Below are 10,674 nucleotides of genomic sequence, written 5' to 3' on the forward strand. Positions count from 1 at the left end.
TATTCTCGCCCGCCTCATTCACCCTGGTACGCCATTCGAGCGGTGCGCTTCATCTTCCACTGCTGCTACCATCGACGACGCGTCTCGCTTCTTGGATGTCACTGATGGCGAGGATGACGACAACACCCTTGCGGAAGCACAAAGCTGGCGCAATTTGCAAGAGGAAGAGGAAGAGAACGGAGAGGGGATCGACGAGGAAGCCGAAGCTGCTGCCGAACTGGTCGACCTCTCTTCAAGCCCCCAAGGGGCCGAGCACGCGCGCGCATCACTGGCCATACGCGGCATCACGATCCTGCATTGCTTATCGCAATACCTTGCCTGGATCGTCTCTTCGTCGTCGTCTGCTGCCATCTCGCCTGGCGCCGCACCCAATGGTGAGGGCGATCGGTCAGCAGCGATCGAACAGGCCAAGTCGTCGCTTGTGCGTAGCGGCCTTGCCGCAGCTGCCAGACAAGTAGCGCTGTCGAGTGCGCGTGCACGAATGGCCTTGCCTGCGCTGTCGCAAAAACGAGAACTGCAAGAACTCGCAAGGATGCAGATGGAGATCGCCAACTTCAGCCTTGAATGCTTGAAAGCTCTCAAGAGCTGTGGGGTCAATGTATCATGAGTGCATCGGTGGAAATATAAGGCGAAGCGAATGTAGCATATCAAATCGGAAGAGTCTTATGAATGGTACAAATGCAAGCCAGACTATGGTACATAACAGCGCGGATAAGAGAGCCAAGGAGAAGAGGGAAATGAGAAATGAGAAAGAAAAGGAGCGAGCTGGTGAACCCGCCTCTCAGGCCTTGCCTGCCTTCTTTGCCTTCTTTTCGGCTTTTCGTCGTGCCTTCTCGGCGTCCTTGGCAACCTTGTCCTCCTTGGTCTTCTTCTCCTTGCCGTCGCTATGCTTGCTCTTCTTTTCCTTCTTTTCCTTCTTCTCTTTCTTTTCCTTCTTTTCCTTCTTGTCCTTCTTACCCTCTTTCTTAGACTTTTTGTCGGCCAGATCCGAGGCGCCGAGTACGTTGGGCATGGGCGCTTTGCCACCTTCGGCGTCATCTTCGTCAGAATCCTCGTCGTCCTCGCCGCTTTCCTCAGCGTCCACATCCATCTGATCGCCCGCCTGCTCTTCAATCGCCGCAAGTGCCTTCTTCATCGCATCGATGTTCTTCCCCGGCGGCTTCCCCGTCTCGTAGAACGCAAGGCGCTCCTCGACCTGCACGGCCATGACCTCGCCAAACTTGTTATTCGGCTGCCCGCCGGCGGTGACGGTGTTGTCGCTGAAGCAATCTATCCGCGCGGCGATGCTGATCTTGTTGGCCAGAAAGCGTGACATGCGGCCCTTGTTCTTTGGCGCGGCGCGCTGGATCGCAGACGCGTGGTAAATCAGACCGTACTTTGGCGTATTGCCCTTCGTCTTGAGCGCGCGGAACAGTGCCTTCTCCGCGCCAAGGATCTGCACCGTCGACGCGGGATACTTTGCCAGGTTGGTCAAAGAGCCGGCGTGCGAGATGAGCCTTGCGCCAATGACCTCTCCGATAAGAGCGGAAACCTATCAAAAACCAAAGGCAACACAGAAAGTCAGGAAATGCATCGATTGTGTACCAGAACGTCGACGCCTCACATTTGGTGCAACGAGGTGCATCTTCTCGATGAGATACTTGTGCATGTTCTTACGGTACTCGCCAAGGTTGACAACGCGATCGGCAAAGTTTTCAATGTTGATCATGTCCATCTCTCCGATCTGCGTACCCATGCTAGCCCTGCTGGCATCGAGGATGTTCCTAGCGATCGTCTCGTCGCCCGCAAGGAGCTCAGTTAGCTCCTCAATGTGCTCCTCGGAAAGGTTCTCCTTGGCCTTGATGAAGCGCGCGAGCTTGGCGTAGGTGATGTTGTCCGGCGCAAGCTTGACGAGCTCCGGGAAGTGCCAGCCGTACCACTCGCGCACGCGCATGGCGAATGTGTTGACGTCCTTATCGAGCGTGTCGACGAGGGCGATGGCCTGGATGATCATGTTGTCGGATCGGTTGACGTTGAACTTGACCTTGCTCCGCGAGTAGGAGTGCCCCAACCCGAGCTGTGCCTTCGCCATGTCGCCCTCTGAAAGGCCCTTGAGTAGCTTTTCAGAGTGTAGCCGGATGCCGCGAATCAGCTCTAGCGTCCGCTCTCCCGTGTCGCAGGTTATGCCCGTCTCGGACATGATGGAGCCTGCAAGGCCCCTCTCTGACACGCCAAGCAGGATACTCTTGGACTTTTGCAGATTGAGTGTGATGAGCTGCTTCAGGTGGTCATTCATCACGCCTAGTGATTCGCAAGAAAGTGATCAAGAGCAGAAGTCAAAAAGATCTCGGTCAGCTCCACTACTTCGACATGTGGAGCTTGCATCTGCATAAAATCCTCTTCCTCTCACCCTCTGAGATGTCGAGACAGGTCTGCAATGCGTCTACCGCACTCTTGAATGGGCTGAACGAGACGAGTTGGACCATCTTTCCAAACTTGTTCAGGTCTTTGATCGACTCCTGCACAGCGGGCGTCTTGTTCCCGATCTCCTCCACCTGTACGCATTTGAAGATGGCGCAGCCGGTGGCCGACTCGAAGAGGATGTGGGAAGGAGTGAGCGCCATGGTGAAGCGTCCGTTCAAGCCACGGCGAAACTAATCTCGACTTGGACCTGGAGTTTCTTCTGCGAACGAGCCGGGTCGTTCTCTCCAGAAGCTGCTGACCGTCAAGAATGCGCTGGGTTGTGTCTGCGCCTGCGGCCAATGCTGCTGTTGTTGATGATGGTGGTAGCAATGTATGCTCTTGGTGACCATAGGGGTCCATGCGAAGAATTGGATGAATCCCTGCCTTACCTCTAGCTGAGAAGCTGTCTCTTGCGAGTGGAAAAAATCTTTTTGCCTGGGCCGAGTGGAAGGATGTAACCCTACTTCCACTTCCCTGTTCCGCTCGAAAGGAATGGTCACGTGATGCACCCACGTCACCCTTGTCCATTTCATTCCGTTCCATTATTGAGTTGCGTGTGCGTGTAGCTACGCCGTGTCGCATAGCATAGCAGACAGCGCTGCCTACAAGGGTTAGGGGGACGCCTTCGCCTTGCTTTCATTGCTGGACTTCCTCGACAGCGTGCACGCAAGACCGATCTGCCAGTGGCCTCCTGTGCTAATAATTTGATCGACGTAGACCTGGGCGTATCTTACGACCGACGCCGCCGTCCCAAGTCCAATCGAAGCCCAGCCAGCATGTCGCGCTCGGCCTTTGACCGTTACCTCACCGTCTTCTCGCCCGATGGCCGCCTTTACCAGGTCGAATATGCATTCAAGGCCATCACCTCCGCCGGACTCACCTCCATTGCTGTCAAGGGAAAGGACTGTGCTGTCGTCTGCGGTCAACGAAAAGTTCCGGTGAGTAGCAATTCGCAGCTGCCTACGTGCAGGTCAATACAACTCTTCGGCCTGGGGTTCGCAGTGAACAAGGGCTGACTTCAGATATGTGGTACCTACTGTATGCACCGATGATGCATATACTTGCAGGATAAACTCTTCGACGCATCGACCATCACGCACATCTTCTCCATCACCTCGGAGATCGGCTGCATCATGACGGGGCGAACCGCCGATGCGCGCTCGCAGGTGCAACGCGCGCGCTCGGAAGCCGCGCAGTTCAAGTACCAATACGGCTACAACATCCCGCCTGCGCAGCTCGCCAAGCGCATGGCCAACATCAACCAGGTGTACACACAGCGCGCGGCCATGCGCCCGCTCGGCATCTCCATGATCCTTGTCGGCATCGACGAAGACCCGGCACTCGGCCCGCAGATCTTCAAGATCGACCCAGCAGGCTACTTTACTGGCTTCCGCGCAACCGCATCGGGGACCAAGCAGACAGAGGCGACCAATTTCTTCGAAAAGCAATTCAAGAGGAGCAACACCAACACAGCCGGTAGCGCATTAGGCGCCGTCGGTGGGGCTGGAGCCTGCGTAAGCGAAGGCGCCACGAGCGCTGCCGCATCCGCCGCTGCATCCTCCGCACCAGATGCCGCAGCGATGGAAGCGGAGGAGATCTCGCGCAGCTTGAGCAGACAGGCCGTCCTCGAGCTCGCCGTGCAGACGCTCTCCACGGTGCTTGCGCAGGATCTCAAGGCAAGCGAGATCGAGATCGGCATCGTCAGCAGCGAGGAGTTTGGAGACCGGTACAAGGGCGAACATGTTGGCAGGTTCAAGACGCTTGAGGAGGAAGAGATCAACGCCATCCTCGATTCGCTCGCAAATCGGGATTGACGCGGGCATTCATCATCACGAAGCACGTGGAGAGAACAGGGGCGATCATGTAATGACATTTGAATCGTAAAGTTCTACAATTGTCTCCGTGTGGCCTATGGCAAGAATGCTGGCGGTGGTTCGGATGGTGCGCGTTGGCAAGCCCCGGGCGAGTTGCCGCGTGCTGCAACCATCAAATCTTTGCGACCGCATCGGGTGTCTTGACCGGGATAGGAATCAGCACCGGCGTGTCCTCCAGCTCTTCGAAGTCTTCTTTCAGGTCGACTTGTGCGCGCTGCGGCATGTCCGCGAGGAAACGCACAATGAGTGGTGTAATGATCAAGCGAAAGGCGGGTGGAAGGAGCATGATGAATTGTCGTCAGTGAACATGGTGCCAAGCTATCCTCGCGCTGCAACAAACCTCACCAATTGCGACGCGTCGGTCTGAAACTTGGTGCGCGCATACTGCGAGAAAGGTCAACAGGTGTTGAAATCAGAATGCATTGCTGGCATCCGCAGCGGCCGGTCGTGCACACTTACGGATATGACAGCGGCGAGATTTTCTGAGACGTGGAACAGGGAGCGTCCCAGCCAACTTCAGTTCCGTTGCAAACCTGCACAGCTACTTTAGACTCTCCTCACCGGTATGTCCAACAGCCATCTTCTTGGCATTCTCGATTCTTTGCACTCTCGCTTGCAGTGCAGCCGGATCACTGTGATCGCCATAGAGCTTGAGCTGGTCTTGCAATGCCCTGTTCCGCCGCCGCGCCTCCGCGAGCGAGGCGAGCATCTGCTGGCGCATCGCCGTGGGATCACGGCCTTGCGCCAGCGCCGTCTGCAGACTCTTTTCGGCCATCTGGAGCTTCACGCGCGTCGCGCTAAGTTCCGTGTCGATGCGTTCAGACAGATTGCGGGCCTGGAAGAAGGCAACAGCGAGGGAAGCAAGCACAGTGTTCGAGAGCCATATCGGACAGATCAGTGTCGAGAGGCCGAAAGAACGAGATCCACTGCGATCTGAAAGTAATGGATGCTTACCACGACGGCGGCTTGCGAAGCGAAGACCCAGTAATCTGCAAATAAGGGAGTCAGGTACGATAGCTTCTTTCAAAGGTTGAACCAGGGAGTCTGTTGCAGACTGACAGTTTGCGCTTCCAATCTGACGTGGCGCATAGAGGGAAGAAGATGTGGATCAGACCATTGTCAAGGGATTGACCTCAATATCGGATATGCGAGGGCTGGGTGCAAAGCGATATGAACCTTCTCGCGGCAGATTCTGTCCTCATCAACAAGCGCATCGACCACCTCTTTCACCTGTTGCATGTAGTGTGATCATCCGGTGTGCGATAGCAGAGAATATGACGCCGGAAGGAGCAGAAGGTCAGCCAGATCTACAGCAGGAATATTACCGTTGAACGCAGCGGTCTTGGACCTCACATTTTGAGCGTCTTAGAAGGGCAGCATGACGGTTGAAAGTGGCGGTGGCAGCATAGAAACGTCGGAACCAAAGGACCGAGATAACGAGTTAGAACTCATCTATTGAAAGGACAGATGTGAGCGGGAACGCGCACTGATTCCCTTCTTGGGACCCAGCTTCTCAAGTTCCTGTCATACCCCAAGGAGAGGTCGATACGGGGGCGACGAGCACGTCAGACAGCCTGGAATAACGCGCATGCAGAGACGGTCAGACGGTGAGAGTGACTGCTTGCCTTCAAGGTGAAGAATTCGTTCTGGGGGAAAGGATGCAGACGTCAGCAAGCGATGCATACAGCCAGCGTCCATGGCGTGTGCGGAGGTCGGCATTGTGAAGCGCACGTACAGACTGGATCATGAGGTCGAACTGCAGAGCGCACGATGAAATGTTAACAGTTCAGAGAGCGGAGAAATGTGAGTTCTTCAACGCGTCGAAAGCACAAAGGAAGACCGTGAGGGGTAGGGACAGTGTCACGGCGATGCAGTCAATACGGCCGCACTTGTCCGGTAGCTCCGACTGCACCGCGCAAAGGACTCGCATACACGACGTTTGGAGGGTCAACCTAGTAGTTCCACGGATCGTTGAGCATACACACCATCTCGTCCATCTTCTCCTCTGCGCTCATGCGCTTGACAACCATCTTGAATGGACTTGGACTCTGTCAACCCGGGCTCTCTCTCCGCGAAAAGGACACGGCACGGATGTCAGGAGAAGTGCGTAGATGCGCGCACAATGGGCACCTGGATCCTGTTCGATGGAGAAGGTCGGACTACAGAGTTCTGGTTGTGGGATCGCTGCGATCCGTTTCTGTAGCACGGAGCGAGTACCACAATCCACATGGAAGGGCATGCAACGGTGTGACATTCGAGATTTGGGGATCCACAATGACCAATGAAACAAACGACGAAGGCCAATGGATGATGATGAATGCAACCCTAATGGTCGATTGTACACGTGCTAACCCCATCGAGCCCTCAGCACATCCATTCCGCTTCCGCTTTTTGCCGGGGCTAGGTGCGTTTATCTTTTTTTTTGAAGCAGCCCGCTGCGGCCTTGCCTGTGGGCAGGTCTTGCAGAACGCCGGCATCTCGCCACTCGACTCTCACCCAGGAGCATTCTTTCTTTTCACAAATGATTTTTGGTGGGCTTTTGATGTTGGGGTGGGCCGTCCTGCTTGCGAGTTGCTTGGCTCAGACTTTCTATCGATGGATATGATGATACGAGCCATTCGATGGCGTATACCGGTTCCGACTGGTCGCAAAACATACTCAGGACGGTATCACCACGGATAGTGACTAAAAGCAAGCGGCCCCGACGGCTGGCTACTTGAAAAATGGAAGGCAGAGTGACGGCCCTCCCCAGCCTTTTTCAGCCATCGCTCGACGTCGCGACCCGTCATCCGAGCAGTCGGTGCTACTGATCGTCCTTCCCTGACCCTAATTTCCGAGCCCGACTTCCGACTTTGGGTGGTTCGATATCCGATCCACTTGTCGGGTCCTTGCGTGTAGAGATAACCTCGTAATTCGACACAGCTCAACACTCACAACTGACGGCTGAACATCCTCCTTCGCTCGCGCTCATCTAAAAGTCGGTTCGATCCCCGGTACATGCTCGCTGCATATAAGCCGGCAGGGGATCAAAAGTGACTTGAGCAGCACGAGGGAAAAGACTATGGCTGACAAAATGTTGGCAACACCTGTTGCCAAACCAGTAGAGATCTTTGTCGACACCAGGTGCGTAATGCAATCGTCCCTTCAGGTAACAAAGGAGGGCGCATGGCAGCCTAGCTCACACGGAACGTACTTCTACTAGGGGAGCGCTGATCATCGACGAAGAAGGCGGGCCGGACCAGAGGGACAGTAGAGACATCTACCTGCCGAACCATGTCGAAAGTGTTTCGCACATTGCAGTAGACGTGGGTGATGCATTTTAACAGCGCGATTGCCTGGTTCGTGCAAGTCGTCGGACTAACGGACCTGCTTTCCCACCTCCTCTCTCCTCCATGTGCTCACGTAGATCGGCGGGTCGCTGGCCAAGGTCGTCTACTTTACGCGCTCCCTCGCAGCGACAAGTACCAATGCCTCGCCTGTCATCGGTACGCAAACGCTCGAGCCGGAGCCCTTCCACAACCGCCTGGCCGAGCTGCAGTCGTCTGGCGTCAGCGCAGGCGCAGAGTCTCCCCGACGAGGCGCTTTCCCTGAGCACTCTCGCGAAAGCAGCACAGGCGGCCTTGCATCGCACCCTGCCTCCTCACCTACTTCTTCAGCTCACCATGGCACATTCGGAGCTGGCGGCGCATCGGGCGCAAGCACAGCGATGCCCCGCTCGCCATCCAGCTCAAGCTTCCTACACGGCGGCGGGCGGAGTGGGACGCTGACGCCGACTGCCGTCCTGCGCGAACGCGCCCCGTCCGCAACGTCGATAGGCTACGTTCCCGCCATGCACTCCTCTTTTCTCAAGCGGCGCTCTCTACCTGCAGCATTGCCAGGCGGCCGGCTGAACTTTATCAAGTTCGAGACGGAGCATATCCACGACTGTGTCGCCTTCCTCAACGAGCTGATCGATCGCAGTGCGCAAGCGCACGGCGTCGACAGCGAGCAGATGCGCAAAGGTGTGCAAGTCATGGCTACCGGTGGCGGTGCGCACATGTTCTACGACCTGTTCGAGCGAGAATTAGGCGTCGAGGTTCGGAAGGAAGACGAGATGGGCTGCTTGATCACCGGTCTAAACTTCATCACACTCATCCCCGATGAGGTGTTCTGGTACTCGGACGAGCTCGTCTCTGCCCTTCATCAGCCACTTCCGATGGAACGACGGGCTGCGATTGAAGAGGGCAAGGAGGTGGCGTCAGCGGCAAAAGCATCTCCACATGCAGCAGTAAGAACCAACGGCGCACCGGGCCAGCAAGCAGCAGCGGGCCCGCAACCACTACCCCGACCATCTCCGAATCCTCCGCTGTACGAACCGGTTTTTGACTCCCATCCCTCTCCCAAACTACCGTGTCTGCTGGTCAACATTGGCTCGGGCGTGTCCATCATCAAGGTAGACGACTATGGCAAGTACGAGCGTGTAAGCGGGACCAGCTTGGGTGGCGGAACGCTCTGGGGCCTGCTGAGTCTCTTGACGGATGCTGGAAGTTTTGATGGTGAGCTTCCGCAGCAACCTCTTCAACAGAGCTGCGCAGATTGCTGATGGTGTTACACTTTGTGCGCTCTTGTCGCATTGACTACGCCTCCCCAGAGATGCTCGAGTTATCTGAAAAGGGCGACAATGCAAGTGTGGACATGCTCGTCGGTGACATCTACGGTTCGGGCGTAGGCGGGAATGCGCTCAACTCTTTCGGGCTCAAATCGTCTACCATCGCTTCGTCCTTCGGTAAGGTCTTCCGGAAAGATGGCAGCCAGCGTGAAGGCGCCGAGGGGAGGAAGCGGCGCTTCAAGGCCGAAGATATCTGCCGCAGTCTGCTGTATGCCATCAGCAACAACATTGGACAGATTGCGTGCGTGCTTGGGCGCTCTAGAGACGCGCAGATGACCGACGAACGCTGACCATGTTCCTCACGACGCGCCTGCAGATACATGAACGCAGAAAAGTACGATCTTGACCGGATCTACTTTGGCGGCTGCTTCATCCGAGGACACCGGTCGACGATCTCGACGCTCTCGTACGCCATTCGCTTCTGGAGCAAGGGGACCAAGCGAGCCTTCTTCTTGCGGCACGAAGGCTATCTCGGCGCTGTTGGAGCGTGGATCAAACACATCTCCATTGCCGACCCACCGCTGCTGCAGCAGCCTCCGGCCGTCGCCGCCGTACCTGCAGCCGCTGGGTACGAGCCCGGCCGCAGCGCGACTGCCATCGCATCTGGGGCCGCCGCCGATGCCCAGTCCTCAGCCTGTGCTTCAAGGGCGGCACGTGTGCCGCCATCGACGCTGCCTGTGACGGTGCTCACCGATACCGTCTCCGCGCCGCTCGTCTCTCCTCCGCTTTCCGACTTTGAGGGTCAGTCACTTGGAGGGCACAGTCTGCCTAGCTTGCTGGCCGAAGCACTGGGACCCATCGCTGCGTCTCAAGTATCTTCGCCCTCACCCACCTCGACATCCACAGCGACAGAACATGAAGCAGCAGCAGCACCCGCACCCCCCGCATCTCGGATACCGGACACCAGCAAGCCGCAGCACCACAGCATGCGGAACGGGCATGATGCGGCGGCGGAGCAGCCCCTGAATGGGAGCATTGGAGCCGGGGCAGGAGCAGGAACGGGCGTCGCTGTCGCGCCGGCGCTGCCGCGGATCCCGTTAAAGCGCGAGCACTTTTCAGCTGGCACAAGCGGGGACGACACGGGCGCGGAGGCCGGGGAGGGCGACGAGGATGAGGAGGCGGACTCGCTGGACGGGCTGCTCGCGTCGCTCTCGCCCTCGGACCGCGCAATCCTAGCGCCGGTGCTAAAAGAGCTTGACGGCCCCCGCGGCTCCGGCTCTGGTTCTGGTCTGGGCTCTTCTGCTACGGGGGACGAAGATGCGCACGCGATGGCCGAGCTGCTCGCCAGGCTCGAGGCGGCCGACCTCGCCGCGGACGGACTGGAGAGCAAGCTGGACGTTCTCCTCTCCCAGCTCGACGGCGCGCTCGGGCTCTGTGGCGCCCAAGAGGCAGGCGACGATGCGGTCCAGTCGGACGATCGATAGCAGCCTGTATGTAGGCATGCGGCTGTTGCACGACATAATACATATGTACAGCGCTCGAGGTGCACCTGCGTGCCACGATTGCGAGTTGTGTGCGACGCGACTACACACGATGAGTATTGCAGGGTTGCCCATTGCTTTCTTGGGGGAAAGGGGGGGAGCCAGTCTTGCAGGAGGAATTAGTCTTGAAAGGGGAGTCCCCCTTCCTTCTGCCCCCCCCCCCCGCGCGACACGGGTCCACTTGGTGACGAGGAGACGGACATGACTACGTGCGCGCGGTCAGCACACG

The 10,674-nt window shown here is 57.3% G+C and overlaps 4 protein-coding genes across 4 annotated transcripts; 2 read left to right on the top strand and 2 right to left on the bottom strand.

The window, feature by feature from the left end:
- Positions 1-736: 736 nt before the first annotated feature.
- On the bottom strand, positions 737-2,797 carry K437DRAFT_244288 (Nop-domain-containing protein). The gene is made up of 3 exons (XM_013389493.1): positions 2,390-2,797; positions 1,604-2,280; positions 737-1,531 (listed from the first exon to the last, which is right to left on the bottom strand). The coding sequence occupies exons 1-3, from the start codon at positions 2,601-2,603 to the stop codon at positions 782-784; spliced, it is 1,641 nt and encodes a 546-aa protein (XP_013244947.1). The 5' UTR covers positions 2,604-2,797; the 3' UTR covers positions 737-781.
- Positions 2,798-3,028: 231 nt separating this feature from the next.
- K437DRAFT_232960 (N-terminal nucleophile aminohydrolase) lies at positions 3,029-4,332 on the top strand. The gene is made up of 2 exons (XM_013389494.1): positions 3,029-3,380; positions 3,510-4,332. The coding sequence occupies exons 1-2, from the start codon at positions 3,219-3,221 to the stop codon at positions 4,254-4,256; spliced, it is 909 nt and encodes a 302-aa protein (XP_013244948.1). The 5' UTR covers positions 3,029-3,218; the 3' UTR covers positions 4,257-4,332.
- On the bottom strand, positions 4,318-6,566 carry K437DRAFT_254663 (meiotic nuclear division protein 1). Its single transcript, XM_013389495.1, has 12 exons — positions 6,302-6,566; positions 6,052-6,072; positions 5,942-5,962; positions 5,804-5,837; positions 5,670-5,680; positions 5,493-5,546; positions 5,376-5,391; positions 5,271-5,305; positions 4,878-5,151; positions 4,776-4,798; positions 4,662-4,700; positions 4,318-4,530 (listed from the first exon to the last, which is right to left on the bottom strand). The coding sequence occupies exons 1-12, from the start codon at positions 6,344-6,346 to the stop codon at positions 4,429-4,431; spliced, it is 675 nt and encodes a 224-aa protein (XP_013244949.1). The 5' UTR covers positions 6,347-6,566; the 3' UTR covers positions 4,318-4,428.
- Positions 6,567-6,947: 381 nt separating this feature from the next.
- On the top strand, positions 6,948-10,480 carry K437DRAFT_254666 (fumble-domain-containing protein). Its single transcript, XM_013389496.1, has 5 exons — positions 6,948-7,439; positions 7,519-7,621; positions 7,723-8,851; positions 8,947-9,205; positions 9,281-10,480. Exons 1-5 carry the CDS (start codon positions 7,378-7,380, stop codon positions 10,386-10,388), a joined length of 2,661 nt encoding a protein of 886 aa, XP_013244950.1. The 5' UTR covers positions 6,948-7,377; the 3' UTR covers positions 10,389-10,480.
- The last annotated feature ends 194 nt before the right edge of the window (positions 10,481-10,674 follow it).

Source organism: Tilletiaria anomala (genome assembly GCF_000711695.1).
Source record: "Tilletiaria anomala UBC 951 chromosome Unknown K437scaffold_14, whole genome shotgun sequence".
NCBI lineage: Eukaryota > Fungi > Basidiomycota > Exobasidiomycetes > Georgefischeriales > Tilletiariaceae > Tilletiaria > Tilletiaria anomala.

Coding starts and splice junctions, on each gene's coding strand:
- K437DRAFT_244288 (XM_013389493.1), bottom strand. CDS start 2,603: ATGGCGCTCACTCCTTCCCACATCCTCTTCGAGTCGGCCACCGGCTGC. Junction 2,281..2,389: donor CTGTCTCGACATCTCAGAGG/GTGAGAGGAAGA, acceptor GCGAATCACTAG/GCGTGATGAATGACCACCTG. Junction 1,532..1,603: donor TGCACCTCGTTGCACCAAAT/GTGAGGCGTCGA, acceptor GGTTTTTGATAG/GTTTCCGCTCTTATCGGAGA.
- K437DRAFT_232960 (XM_013389494.1), top strand. CDS start 3,219: ATGTCGCGCTCGGCCTTTGACCGTTACCTCACCGTCTTCTCGCCCGAT. Junction 3,381..3,509: donor GCGGTCAACGAAAAGTTCCG/GTGAGTAGCAAT, acceptor ATATACTTGCAG/GATAAACTCTTCGACGCATC.
- K437DRAFT_254663 (XM_013389495.1), bottom strand. CDS start 6,346: ATGGTTGTCAAGCGCATGAGCGCAGAGGAGAAGATGGACGAGATG. Junction 5,152..5,270: donor CTTCGCAAGCCGCCGTCGTG/GTAAGCATCCAT, acceptor GCCTTCTTCCAG/GCCCGCAATCTGTCTGAACG. Junction 4,701..4,775: donor ATCTCGCCGCTGTCATATCC/GTAAGTGTGCAC, acceptor CCTTTCTCGCAG/TATGCGCGCACCAAGTTTCA.
- K437DRAFT_254666 (XM_013389496.1), top strand. CDS start 7,378: ATGGCTGACAAAATGTTGGCAACACCTGTTGCCAAACCAGTAGAGATC. Junction 7,622..7,722: donor TTTCGCACATTGCAGTAGAC/GTGGGTGATGCA, acceptor GTGCTCACGTAG/ATCGGCGGGTCGCTGGCCAA. Junction 9,206..9,280: donor AACAACATTGGACAGATTGC/GTGCGTGCTTGG, acceptor ACGCGCCTGCAG/ATACATGAACGCAGAAAAGT.